The sequence below is a fragment of the Fragaria vesca genome, linkage group LG6 (genome assembly GCF_000184155.1).
Source record: "Fragaria vesca subsp. vesca linkage group LG6, FraVesHawaii_1.0, whole genome shotgun sequence".
Lineage (NCBI taxonomy): Eukaryota > Viridiplantae > Streptophyta > Magnoliopsida > Rosales > Rosaceae > Fragaria > Fragaria vesca.
This window is the reverse complement of record NC_020496.1, coordinates 2206700-2220950: the sequence shown is the minus strand read 5'-3', so window position 1 is coordinate 2220950 and position 14251 is coordinate 2206700. Positions and strand designations below refer to the sequence as shown.

General features: G+C 38.8%; 2 protein-coding genes across 2 annotated transcripts; one reads left to right on the top strand and one right to left on the bottom strand.

Annotated features, from left to right (window-relative positions):
- Positions 1–3233: 3233 nt before the first annotated feature.
- On the bottom strand, positions 3234–5884 carry LOC101299203 (L-ascorbate oxidase-like). Its single transcript, XM_004302147.1, has 5 exons — positions 5587–5884; positions 5399–5491; positions 4882–5094; positions 4596–4784; positions 3234–4486 (listed from the first exon to the last, which is right to left on the bottom strand). The coding sequence occupies exons 1-5, from the start codon at positions 5872–5874 to the stop codon at positions 3503–3505; spliced, it is 1767 nt and encodes a 588-aa protein (XP_004302195.1). The 5' UTR covers positions 5875–5884; the 3' UTR covers positions 3234–3502.
- Positions 5885–8481: 2597 nt separating this feature from the next.
- Positions 8482–12767, top strand: LOC101298906 (trafficking protein particle complex subunit 12-like). The gene is made up of 3 exons (XM_004302146.1): positions 8482–9569; positions 11787–11853; positions 12235–12767. Exon 1 carries the CDS (start codon positions 8487–8489, stop codon positions 9561–9563), a length of 1077 nt encoding a protein of 358 aa, XP_004302194.1. The 5' UTR covers positions 8482–8486; the 3' UTR covers positions 9564–9569; positions 11787–11853; positions 12235–12767.
- Positions 12768–14251: the final 1484 nt, after the last annotated feature.

Genomic DNA, 14251 nt, shown 5'->3' with positions numbered 1-14251 from the left:
CTACTGCGCTTGAGATTTTCTGGCGGATGATGGTTGCGGCATATGTGCGTCACGGTTGAGTGCATCACAGGTTGCTTCAGCATGGTTGTCATGTCGCCGGAGATGAGCAGTAGTGCGTGTTCATCCATCATGGATGCAATGTCGTGTGCAACGGGGAGAACGTGGCAATGAAGGCCTACACATATTGATTTACCCGATTTGGGTTAGGTCTTGTTGCTACGCTTTGTTGGAGATCTTGAAGGTGGTGTGCTGCCTCCCTGTGGCGGACACAAATGGTGGAGTTGTCTTCTAGTGACGACCAATTTCTGGCAGAGCGGCAATTATTTTTGAGCGATGGTTTAGGGTCTTTGTTGGTTTGGTATCATTGATTGAGTTACTCGAGTAGGTCTGCCATGGTCTCCTATTCATCTCTAGAGACTATGGTGCTTTTTTGTTGTTAATGCATGTAATGGTATATATACTGATGATTTTGGTATATGATGTTGAAAGGGGTTGTCTTCTTTTAAGGTTGGATGTAAGGATGTACTATGACTTCTTAAATAAGTTTGGTTACAGTTGAGCGTTATCGGTTTGTACTGTTGTAATCATTGGTATGTATTTTATTAATGACAAGAGTAAAACTTCTTTTTCTTTTCTTCTTTTTGATAAAAGAGAGATAACCAACTATGCCCCTTAGTTTCAGTAAGCTCCACAGTGTCACAAAGTAAAGCAAGCAGAATTTAGGCCTTGCAAACCCATATTAAGGCAATAAGTTCCAATTGTTAGGAATCAGTGATATGCAAGGACTTAAATTTCGATATTTTTGATGAAATATCGTCGAAAATTTTGTTCATCACTAGACAATATATATTTCCCATACAAAAGTATTCTCGTTAGAAATTCACGATATATCGCGAAATATCGCCAATTTTGCGAAATTTGTTTGAAATTCCCAATATTTCGTCAATAGTCCAGCCCAAGTTTGAAAATTCTTAGCAAAAATCAAAGGTTCAACACCAAGGGAAATCGAACCTTAGTTGGTTAGTGCATATCCAAACTCCCTACTCATCCACACTGAGCTGTTGCTTGCTAATTGTTAATTTGTACACTTTAATATATATCCTTAATTAATTTCACATTTTCATTATCATTTCTTCTGAAATTTCATTAATTGCATAATACCTCCTTGATATTTTATTCGAAATATCCAATTTTAATACTATCGAAATTTTCATGATTATCGAAATTTTAGTAAAAGTAGAAATTATAAAACACTGCATAGACGATAGGCACACCGATGAAGAATATCAATATAATAAAGGATTATAATCACTTCTCTCTAAAATAACTTGAATACAAATGGCAGATGAGATATAATGGGTCGGATGGAGCGGCTCCGAGTTCTGCGGAGCTCTCTTGCTGCGAAACCTAGCTAGGGTAATGTCCTGGCGCTGCACTCTTTTGTGGGGATGAGGGTTGATTGTAATGTTCACGATCTAGTAAAGATACTAGATCGAGAACGGGGAGTCGTCTCAATGTTGATCGTGTGGCGGCGGCGAGAAATTCTCTTGTTGGTAGCTTGATGGGCTGGAGGAGGTTTCTTCGATCGTGTTTGGTTTTGGTGTCCTCTTTGTGAGTTGATTGGCTCATCTATGAAGAAGCCAATCTTGATGATTTGGTTGCCGGTGGTAGCGGTGTTGGCCTCATGGACTTTGTCGGCAACGGCTGCATCTGTTGGTGCGCTTGGAATCGGTGAGCCGATCGAACCGCTTGACAAGGGCGGTGTTGAGTGGGGCTCGGAGACGAATGCAGTGGGGATCAGGTCTGCATTTCAGGTTGCCCCTGTGGATTTGGGCGACATTGCTGGTGCTCGGTTGTAGGAGCCGTGGGCTGCGGTGGTTGTTGGGTTTGGAGAGGTGCCTCCTGAAAAAAGCAACGTGGAGTGGAGCTTCGAGGTGGATGCAGTGGGGATCCGATTTGCAGCTCCTGTTGGCCAGCTTTGCTTCTGGGCTTCAGGTTGTGGGCCTATGCAATTGTTATTCATGACGGGCCCAAGTGTTGGGCTTGGAGTGTTTCTGGGCTGGATATGGAGGGTGCTTTGACACCCTCATGTGTTACTTCGGCCCTTGTTGTTTTCAGCCCAAGCATCAGATGTGGTTTCACTACTTAGTTCTTAAGTATGTTAGGTGTAAACCAATTGAGATCTTAGACAGCTAATATTCTGTTCGGTGAATTAAATAGTAAGATTGTTTCTTTTATTTCAGGCTCTATATGAGCCTATGTGTATTCGGTGAATGATTGTGCTAAATAAGGAATCTAATTTGGTTAGTCTTATGTTTGGTGTCACTAGGTACAAAAATCAATGAGCTTACGTAACCTCTTGTTTTCATTCTGGTTTCCTTAGACGGTGTTATTGTAGGTATTCAAATTGGTCATCCTTAAATAACATCATCCCTTTAACCATAAACAAAACAAACTACTCTGTAATCCCATGTAACACCAAACATTGGTTAATATTAGTAAAACTTTAGGCACATGAGTCCAAGACAGTCTTAGAAAATAAAGAGGTGTAATGTAGTCTTGAGTGCCAAACGTATTTAGCCTGAAAAAAAAAGCTCCAAACACGTAACATAGACCACCCTTTTGACTCTTAAAATAATGATGAAAGTGGTTTTACCGCCACATCAATTAGACAATGGTCGAGAGATTTGACTGGGGCAGGTTGTAACTGAGTCAACATAATTTTAAGAGTAATGAGATCTTCGAAAATGTAATTAGACTCAGAATAATTAAGCTCTTGTCTGAATAGTGTACGTGACAAAATACAATAAATAAACTTCATTATTTTGAGGGCTAGATTACATAGGCATGCCCATGTCATCAGAGACTGCAAATCGGTCCTCTTCTGCAAATACAAACTTATTGTACTAACAACCACTTCTGATTATCTGAAGTCTTTGCTGGGTGCAGCTTTGACTACTTGCACTTGTATAATATTTCAGGCTGAAGATTCCAAGTCAGTTATTGAAACTTGGACCATTTACATTTCAAGAAACAACTCAGGAACTTCCATATATGCCTTTGGCTCACATGTGCAATATTTGAAGATTTAGTCAATGGTTGCATAGAAAGCAATAGCTAACACAATGACTTTCCAGTTTATTGAATGATTGTATAAAATATACATAAACCCATGGAACAATTGAAAAGAAAGAAATTAGACAAGAAAATCAAATCAGTAACTCGTGTAATCTCGTAAAATTTAAACTCTAAATGTATGCGGCATTTTTCTCAATGTAGCTTTATAAAATCTAGAAATGAAAACATATCCTCCGCCACACTCTGTGGAGTGGAGAGAACTATAAAGAATTTATCAATGAATAACAATTTGACATGAATGAACAAAAATTCTAATATAACTAGAAGGTATGTCGTACGTACTACATACTCGGGAAACGAGAATCTCCCGACTATGATATAAACACTCATCTATGCAGAGTGAAGCACTCCAAAAGTGTCATGACTAAGGTCTGAATGTTACTCCTTTGGTTTCACCGCACCCCATTATAGATGAAGGCAAGTTTCCAATCCTGTCTATTCCTTCTGCAAACACCACACCCATTCCCATATAGAAATGAGACTCTATATGACAATGGAAAGCCCACACACCTGGATTATCTGCCCTGAACCTCAAAGCTGTCCAACCGTATGTATGAACTGGCACAGTGTTCTTCATGATAGGATTCACCAGATTGTACTTTGTGTGATTGTTGATGTCAAACTTTCCTTCCCCATGTCCGAGCACCCAAAAATCGTGACCATGCAAATGCCACGGATGCGTCTCGCTGTTGTTCACATTCATGGTGTTTGCATTTTGCAGGATTACGTCCACTGTTGTGTTGAAATGGAGCCTGTAAATCCCATCACTTGTAGTAGCATTGGTGTTGTTTGCCACTTTGTAAATGTCGTAGTTCACAAAGTCATACCCCTCCGGCGGAGGTGTTTGATCAAATGCGTCGGTGAGATTTTCTTTAAGTGCAATGAGGTAAGGTGTGTGAGGAAGAGTGAATGAGACATTGTTCACTGACCATCGCACATAGCCATTTATCTTGTTTTGGGTGTTGAGGAAAACAATGACTCTGTCAGGGGTTTGGGGAGGGGTATGGATGAAATCTCGGTGTGCCTTAATGGCAAGACTTTGATTTAGCCGGGACTTAACATCGTTCCAGGCCGGGCCTGCTGGCGGTACTGTCGGAGGGGATCTCCTAGGATGGTTAGGATAGTAATTCAAAAAGGCTAAACCAGGTGGGGTGGTGGTGGTGGTGGTGGTGGTGTTGGTGATGGGATTTCGGCTAACAATGTTGGTTGTCATCCAATAGTTTCTTGAAGGGTCTTGGTCTGCTTTTATTATGACAGAATATGTCTCACCAGAATATATGAACAGGTTCTTTACAACAAATGGCTCCACATAATGCCCATCTGCTTCAACCACTGTCATATTATGACCCTGCATCATAGAGTTTCAATGTTAATTGTATGCTTCCGGTAAAAAAAACTTTCCGATAATTGATACTATTGTGTTACATTATCAGACTATATGAATATATATGATTTACCTCTATTTGGAAACTGAGGGCTGACAGAGCAGTCAAGCTAGCAATCCTTAGCCGATAAGTTTTGCCAGGGATTACAGTCACTGCATAAGGAGAGCAGTCAGGACTAGATGCGTTACAAGCACCAGCTTCTAAGCTTGGAGTGGCGAGGCTAGAGCAGTTGAATCTTCCTCTCCCTTGTATCAAAAGTGACTGAAATTTACAAGAAAGGAAAACCGATTAGCAACCAAAGTTACTATGGGAAATAGTGCTGATGAAATTTATTACCAAAAGTGTAGGTGGAAATTACCTGAGGTTCCCCAACCCAGACAAACGGATTGGAAGACAGTCCTACTGCATGTTCATAAGTGCTTCTGTGGTACCAATCAGTGAGTATGATGCTTCGATCATAATCGTAGAAAAAGGGCTCGGTTTCTCCTTCAGGAACCGCTACTCGGATTGCTCCATACAAGCCAGCTTCTCTTTGCATTCCATAGTGAGCATGGTACAGATAACTTCCAGGCTGCAAATTAAAAAGGCAATTAATGATATGAGTACGTAGTTTCATTTTAAGGCAATTAAAGGCAATTCATTTGAAGGATCAGTATACTTATATGAGTACGTAGTTTCAAAAGTAGGACCCGTTATGTTCTGCATACATTTGTATGTGATTTTTTGGTGATTATAGAAGCACTTTGAATTGCTTAATTATCCGAGATGCTCCTAATTTCTAATGAAGCTCTTTCCCATGAAAATGTGAGGGGCCTAATAACTCATAAGTCATAAACATAGCTCCTAGTGGTTATTGCAGAAAGTACCAAACTTACCCTATCAACAACAAACTGATATTTGAAAGTGTCTCCAGGCAATATTGGACATTGAGTCACTCCTTCGGTTCCATCACTCCACGGTGATCCAATCTGCAACATGTAACAGAAACAAATTAGATACAAATACTGGTCCGAAATACTCGAAAAAATAAACACAATGATTGGAATTTGGAGTATGGACGCACCTGTCTGATGCCATGCCAATGTATGGCTACATTTTCTGTTAACAAAATATTCTTGAGCTCGACGACGACGGTGTCTCCCTGCTGAGCAAGTATGGTTGGTCCTGGAGTTCCGCCATTGATGGTGATAACAAGTTTCTTAAAGCAATCAGGGGACTTGTACTCATACTTCACCTCCCATTTGTAATGCCTAATCCTACCTTCCACTGCCGGAACCTTAACCAAACAGAAGAGTAAACACAGTCCCAGCAATTTAAAAATGCAGCTCGTGCTTTGTAATAGCTGAATCATGTCTTAGAAATATTAGGAGCTCGCTATTGTTTTCTGAATGAAAAGGGAGACTATGCTTTGTTTATATAGTGCTGACCGACGCGAATAGAAGAAATTTGAATGTCTTGGTCAGTTTTGGTGGCTAATGCAAGTATGCAAAAACGTAATGCAGAGAAGCTGGCAACGAGATTACTGCGAAAGTACCCTATATACCAGTTATTGGTTATTATGAAAAGTTGAAGATGACATTTTGGGGAGTTGAGAAGTCTTTGGTCATGATATATATATTTTAACGGTGCATGCTATATTTAACTAGTCAAATTGCATACTCAAGAGCCAGAACCAAGAAACTTGTCTGTAGCTACATGCATACTCGGTCTTAGCCTCTTAGTGCAGCATAAGATTTCACGCGGATTCCTAGCAACCCCCGATTAAGATGCTCATGCTTAATGAGTTAAATCTAATTAAAACCTAAACATGATCTTATTAAAGTAACAAACATTGTGGCAACCAAACAAAATGAGGTTTGGTAGCTCCACACACTCCAAGTCCTACGAGGAATCAAAAAATTAAGCATTGTTCTAAATTCTCCAAGTCTTACATATCTCAATTTCCATTTCTCTCATGTTTCCCTATTTCTTAATTTTTTGATGACGCATACCCTCATGGCGATTTAACAGTTCAAATATTGTTAATTGTAATATTGCCAATAATTTTGTTCACTTACTAATCGATTTGAAAGGTCGCATGCGAATTGTCTGATAGAACATTGATCGGAAACTATATGTGCTTCTAAGCTATGATATTATCTCATGCTAATGAAAGTTATATAAAGTTGTAATGGGTCAAAGTGAGACATGTCAAACATGGATGATATGCTCCATCTGGATTATCCTTGATAGTTTCTCTTTGTTTCGGTCAATTCCTAAAGAAGAAAGTTATATATGGGTGACAAATTTCTTTTTAGTTTTTTTTTTCTTCGATTGGTATGAGGTCATTTTGCAAGGAAACCGATTGTTGGTCTCGGTAGAATTCGTAAGTCACCATCTTATTCGTTCAGTACTGCACTCTACCAAATCTCTTTAATTTGATACATGGATCATTTCCTAAGCAATCCTAATAAAGCAATTACGTACACACTACCTAAATCTATTACTTGAAGCATTGCTGAAAATATATAATCTCCATTTGAGATGATAATAAGATTTGTCAGACGTAGGTTTCTTCATTAGAACTAAGGCTGGGCACTTAGTACCGGAATCTCGATCCCGTACCGATCCCGTCTCGAAAGTTAGCGGGACGGGACGGGACGGGATAGGTTTTGAAAATAGTAATCTCATCCCGTTTCAACATTACCATAACGGGACGGGACTATCCCGAAAAATCTCGTCCCGTCCCGTAATATTAGAATACTTGATTTTATTCATTTTATACTTGATTTTTTAGGTTGCATAGTGTTACAATGCACTCAACCACACTTAATTTGGTCTAAAATAATACTTAATTTTAATTTCATTCATGTTCTTTTTTTTTTGCTTGTGTGATTTTGGATATTTTTAGTTGTTGATTGAGGGTTAATTTTTAATGTGGGATGTTTAGTACTTTTAAAGTGGGATGTAATTTAGCACCTATGCACCTATGTTCTTGTTGATTTTAGTACTTTTAATTTCATCAATGTTCTTTTTTTTTGTGTATTTTTGGATATTTTTTTCCCATTAATTTCATTAATGTTGTTTTAAGGTTAATTTGTCGGGATCCCGATCCCGTCCCGGTCGGGACGTACGGGATAGATTTTTAAAAACGCCTTCCCGTCCTGTCCCGTCCCGTCCTGTTCTTTTATTTTCGGGACGGGACGGGATTCACTAAATCCCGACCCGTCCCGTCCCGTGCCCAGCCCTAATTAGAACTGGTCTAAAAGGACAAGTAGTAGTCCATCTCTATTTAAGAGTACTAGTATTCGCTGGGAAAGTTCTCTACCAGAAGCAAGAATGTTTCCTTCTTTTTGCTGGAGAATGAGACGTGATGATGAATCCATGACATCGAAAATGAATGCCTGCATGTGAAGGTAGTTGGATCCCCAGGGCCATGTATACAGTTATAATTCATGCTACCGAATCAATGTATTGCAATACGTGTATCATTTTCAACCTAATGTAGCACTCAAAGATAATCAAAGATTGCCGATTTGCCGAAAATGCCTATGAACTTATGGGTTTGTCTCTCATGTTATATGATATATGATATCACATACCTATTATAAATATGTTAAACTGTATGACATATACGACTTTTAAAATAGCAAATGATCATTACATAGTTATTTAGTTGTTTATGATAACCACACATTTTGTGAAACATGCTATACCATATGATATAGTAAAATTTTCTATGAACTTATGAAGTCGCAGAAAATAAGCCACGGGAAGTGGAACCGTGAAAGATTACTTGTTTTAATTTTTTGGCCGGTAAAAAAATTAAAAAAAGATTAATACTCAAGAAAGATTCGTACTGCACGTGTTAAAAACCTGTAACGTCAAACTTACCGCTCTCACTCCCTTTCCCTTTTTCAATTCTCATTTTCCCCAAAACCAAATCTCCGATATCCCAAATTCTCCGACGACTCCAAAACCCAAATGGACCCACCCACACCCGAATCCCTCGCCCTCTCCACCGCCGACCCCCTAACCTCTCATTTCACCTCCCTCAACGACCTCGCCCAAGAGCTCGCCTCCCTTCAAGACCTCGCCACGCGCGGCTCCTGGCGCTCCATCCTCGACAAGGTCACACGCGCCCGAGCCCAGTCCCTCCTCACCAAGCCCCACGACCACCTCGTCTACTTCACCTACAACGTCCTCGCCCTCACCAAACTACGTCGTTTCACCGACGCCGCCGGCGAGATCGACTCCCTCGAAGACCTCAACAGCCTCCGCTACAAATACGAAGGCTATCCGGATGTCTACCCGGGCCGGGTCGGGTCCATGGTCCCGTTCTCGCTGCGGTGGATGTACGCGTTGATCCCGATGAAATTGGGCCGGCGGCAGGATGGGCTGGACCGCCTCTATGTCCTGCTGGATTTCGTGAGGCGAAAAGTGAAGGAGAAGAGAGAGATTGGGAGTGTTGATGTGTGGAGGAGGAGGGAGATGTTTGTTATGAATGGCATTATCGGGGTTCATTTGAATCAGAAGGAGCTAGCTGCTTGTTTGAGCTTGATCAAGGAGTTATTGAACCGGGATTATACCGATCCGGTTCTTGTTTCGAAGCTGGGGTATATACAGATGCAAATGGGGGATTTAGAGGGAGCGAAAAGCTCCTTTAATGCGGTGCAGGGGATGGTGGAGAAGGAGGAGGGGAGTGAGATGAGGAATTTGGTGAGTAGGAACAAGGCGTTGGTGTTTATGGTGGGGAAGGATTATGTGTCGGCGGTGAGGGAGTATGAGGAGTGCATTGAGAGGGATGGGAGTGATGTGGTGGCGATTAATAACAAGGCGCTTTGTTTGATGTACTTGAGGGACTTGTCGGATTCGATCAAGGTATTGGAGAGTGCGCTGGAGAGGGTTCCTACAGTGGCGCTGAATGAGACGCTTGTGGTGAATTTGTGTAGTATGTATGAGCTGGCTTATGTTAATCATGGGGATGTTAAGAGGACGCTGAGTAGCTGGATTGCGAGGGTTGCTCCGGATGATTTTGATACGGCTTCTACGAGGATTTGATATCAGGTAGCTTCGTGGCTTTATGATTTGGGTTTATGTATCTTGTGTGTCACACATTGTTGAAGAAATGAGTGAGTTTTGAGGGTAGGACTGAGCTGACAAGTGTAATTTGGTGTCAAGAAATCACCCACTTCTTTGGATGCCTATAAATTCCGGAAAATAGTAATGTTCGAGTATATTTTATTGATTCATACATGCTATTGTGAACTTCTATTTCATTGTTACTGCATTTTGAAACTTGTAAGTTGTTAGCTTAGATCCATAAATCTTAGGACAGCAATTTGATACTGTGATTCTGTTCTTGCTAGACATGTTTATTTAGGATAGGTAACAAGTAACTGAAGCTTATGCAGCTTTGAAGAAAACTAGTTTTCTGATAAGGTCAATGGTCTGCTCAACCTGTTTTGTTAATTTAAATGAGAACATATTACGATGCCTGTAATTTAAGGTGGATAATAACTAGGATTATGTGAGCTTAGAAAGAGACTTTCAGAAATTGAATAGTGTTAGGAGACGGAGGAAGTTCGAAGTTGCTGTGTTTTTGACAATTGGGGAAAGAAATGACAAGAGCGAGAATATAGTAGGATAAGACATATCAAGCTACCAATCCTGGGAATGGACTGCGGGTGGAGTTTAGTTTCAGGGTTGGCCATTGTGCAATGACTTGGAAATATTTATATGCACACCACTGGTCATATTGAAACACTCAATGAGAGATTAAAAAGTAGGAAAAAAAAACAGAATATTTTTGTTTTATTGTCTTGAAATATGACACTCATAAACTGAAGGGAGCTTCTATTCATACCTCCAAAAATGCTACTTGGACCTCTCCGTTTTATCAAGTATTTGTTGACTTTGTCAACTCATATCAAATTACTAATAAAGACACGCAAAAACTCTTCTTATTTTCATAGACAATACACGTTTACGACTATAAATTAAGATCTCATTCTAAAAAAAAAAATACAAATTAAGAATCTATTTAGATAATGAAATCAATAGATCATAGATGGTTTCTTATAAATGTGAAATAGAGGTTCACAAAAAAAAACACTTGGTTTCAAAGACGAAGAGATGATGTATCTAAAAAAATTATTTGATGGGATTTCGGCTAAATAAGATGAAACTAATAGCAAACGACTAGATCAATTGATTGTTCTCGATAACATTCAAGATCTATATATATGAATCACTTTATTTTTCATAAAATATTTGATTTTTTTTTTTTTGGGGATCAAATTGTATTTTTTATATAATGGTTTATCTTTTATTGAACAATGGACATTTTGGGAAAACTAGGGAGGTGTTGATAGCATTTTAGTTTTATGTAAAAGTAAAACTGAAAGATAGCATTAGAGGTCCATTAAGTAGAGAGATCCAAGTAGCATTTTTGGAGGTTTGAATAGAAGCTCCCTAAACTGAAAGATTATTTCTTTTTTACGTGTTTCTGTTGGTTTTGTTATGAGCATTGTTGTGAGCCCCATGAATTATTTTTATTTGTTCAGCAATAGCTCACAGCTATTGCCTCTGGTCAATTCCAAGGCCAAATTATGCAGTTTTATCAAACCTCAGGTTTTTTCCTAGCAGTTTCAACTGCTTGATTTACTAGCATTGGCACAAACATTAACCTTGCATCATTCAACAATCTTGTCTTACGTTGCAAGATGAAATCTTGGACAAGTACCGGTTAGGTTCAATATATTGAATGAAGTTGTCATATGTTTTGACTCCAATAGGAGTCCAGTCTAACTGTTTTTTTAGACCGATTTGCTTATTTGAAATTATTTTGTATTACTAAATCCTGGAATTGTAGAAAACAAGAACACAGGGTCTCTTCTTTTGCATATAGCATATTACTGATATTAGCTTGTAAATATGCATGCTTATGAGCACTGAGCACACATAGTAGGGCACTACGGTCAATTGTTATATGTTGATCAAATTATTAACCTAGTTTTTAGAATCTGAACATAAAACGCGGTTGCCTTGTTTTCTCTAAACCACGTGTTTTACACTTTTACCATATACTCTAATATAGTAGTCTCGTTCCGGGTTCATCCTTGAAGTTTCAATTCATGGTACTCCTTTCAGACCCCCTGACCCTGTAAAAATGCAAAACTATAAATTTCCTGTTGCGCTGATTGGAATTGCTACATTTGACTAGGTTATTCTTTCATTTCAATGAATGCATCTGTACTGCGTTGACCATTTCCCTATTGCTAGGATACGAACTGAAGGTTTCTATGAACTGAAGGTTATGTTGTATTGCTTCAGATATAATGCAGAGGAGGTATGCTATTCCATTCTGGCATTTTTACTATGTTATAAAGTCAGTACTGGTAATTGCAAGACATGAATATCAATATTATTTAAGTAAGCTCATATTCGGTTATCTAAATTTCAGGAATTTCCTGAATATGTTATGCTATTGTATCCTGGTCATAAACTAGTGCTATAGACATCCAGAACATATCTAAGGGTCTTTACTTCTAAATATTACCTGTGGTCATGTGTAGTCCTTATGCTGGTTTAGTACTTACTGTAATGGTCTTGCTTATTTTACGTTCTATTTGCCATCTTTGTTTTGTTTTGTGCCTCCCAATATCTGTAAACTTGCCTTGTAGTCATCTTGCTGTTAAATTATCATCGTAATGCATTTTCTTTTTCTTAGGCCAAATTCCTTTCACCTACCCCTCTTCACCAGTGAGATTGTCCATCATCCAATTTTGTTGCTTTCGAAGTTATCCATATACTTAGCGAAAAAGCATGTTATGTATATGTTTACTTAGTCAAGTGACTCAAGTGGAATGTTTTTGTTGAATGGCCACTATGATTGTTTCGAAGAGAAAAGGCTGAATCATAGCTGGGGTTTGGGAGCAACGACTTTTATCTGAAAATTAAAAGAGGAATTCCAGAGAAGGTGGAATTCAGATAAGGTCGTGCAGGTGGACAAATAGCCATAAGAGGTGTTCAGATAAGAGTTGTTTGACCTCTGACCAATAATTGGCCAAAAGAACCTCTTGGAAAACACCCTTGATCCCCAATTCAAACCCTAATTTATGCAGATGACTCCAGTTGGATACCGTTCTCTCTCTCTCTATCTTCAAGAAGTATAAATCCTTGCAAGTATTGCTTGCTGGGTTAATTTGCTTGTGAGTGTATTTTTCCCGTTTTTCAATTGCAAATTTGCAATCATCTTTATTTTGTACTTTCTGTGTAACAGCTGACTAAATCATAGTTGGAATAGTGTGCCTAGTCCAAACATGTTTATGTATCCTAGTTGGAATAGGGTAGAGATTATAGGGTAGAATCTTCTAACTTTTCCTTGTCTCAATTAGAAAAGAATTTGTCCTAATGGTATTGTGCTTGTAATCCTCTATAAACAGAGATCCCTTGAATGGAACAGCAGCAACTTCTCTTGAATCTCTCTTCTCTGTTCTATTGTTATTCAACTCGACAAGAACACATTCAACCCTTTCCCGTGATCCCCAACACAAACCCTAAATTATTCACACTACGCCGGTTAGATATCACCACGTATAGATTGTCTTCTTCAAGCATGTCAGCTCAGGTTCGACTAAAGGTTGTTAATATAGGATGCCCAGAGAAAGTGAGACTTGATAGTTTGGAAGATGCTACTAGAGGAAGCAAATGTAAAATTTGCGAAGAGAGCCTTGATCACTTTGAGGGTGTAAAAGAATGTATAACTCGCTTGCCCTGCACTCATCTCTTTCATGGAGATTGCATTGTCAAATGGTCAGTGACGAGTCAATTGTGTCCCATTCCCTGGTGCCTATTCCAAATGCCAACAATAGAGATGGAAGAGGTGGCTCAAACTGCTGAGCCGAGGAGGGTGAATTGGCCTGTGGTTCTCGCAGTGTCCACTGGTGGTATATTAGCTGCGATGCTGGCGTGCAGATTGTGGAAGCATAGTAGTTACAGATAGAATTAGCTTATCATGATGTCTTATGAATTTGGAATATAGTTTTGATTGATTCATACATACTCTTGTGAACTTTTAATTCATCGTTACTGCATTTTGATACTTACAGATTGTTAGTTTAAGTCCATAAATCTTCTTGCAAAATTTGATACTATGAATCTGTTCTTACAATATTTGATAACTTTGCTAGACATGTTTCTTTGGGATAGGTAACTAACAAGTATCTAAATTTACACAGCTGTGAAGAAAACTAGTTTTCTGAGGAACATAATATGATGCCTACAATTCAAGGTGGATAATATCTAGGATTGTGGTGGGTTTAGAAAGTGAGATTTTCAGAAATAGAATAGTGTCAACTGTTAATTGTTGATCGAATGATCAACGTAGTTTGCAGAATCTGAACAGAATCAGAATCACGGTTGCCTTGTTTTCTCTAAACCATATGTTTTACCAAAAACTCTAATATGGTGAGAAATTTTTATGTCCTTCAGAGGACTATGTCAGCATGCCTAGTGGTTCTTCTTGGCCAATAGGAAGCCGTCATGTAGTATTTTTTGACATGTCATAATAGGGTAAAATAAGTACTATATTTAACTTTAGTAAATCCAATTTAAAAAAAAATGAATTAAGTAAAACCAAACAAGATCAAACAAAAAAAGAATTCAGATCTAGGGTTCATCATTTCCTTACCAAAAAGAAGAAAAAAAAAATACCTAGCTCTCCAATCTCCATGGTAATTGAAAGA

Excerpts from the sequence above, each read along its gene's own strand:
- LOC101298906 (XM_004302146.1), top strand. The coding sequence starts at position 8,487 with ATGGACCCACCCACACCCGAATCCCTCGCCCTCTCCACCGCCGACCCC.
- LOC101299203 (XM_004302147.1), bottom strand. The coding sequence starts at position 5,874 with ATGATTCAGCTATTACAAAGCACGAGCTGCATTTTTAAATTGCTGGGA. Across the intron at positions 5,492-5,586 it reads ATTGGCATGGCATCAGACAG|ATTGGATCACCGTGGAGTGA; the intron begins GTGCGTCCATAC and ends TACATGTTGCAG. Across the intron at positions 4,785-4,881 it reads TCTGGGTTGGGGAACCTCAG|TCACTTTTGATACAAGGGAG; the intron begins GTAATTTCCACC and ends TGTAAATTTCAG.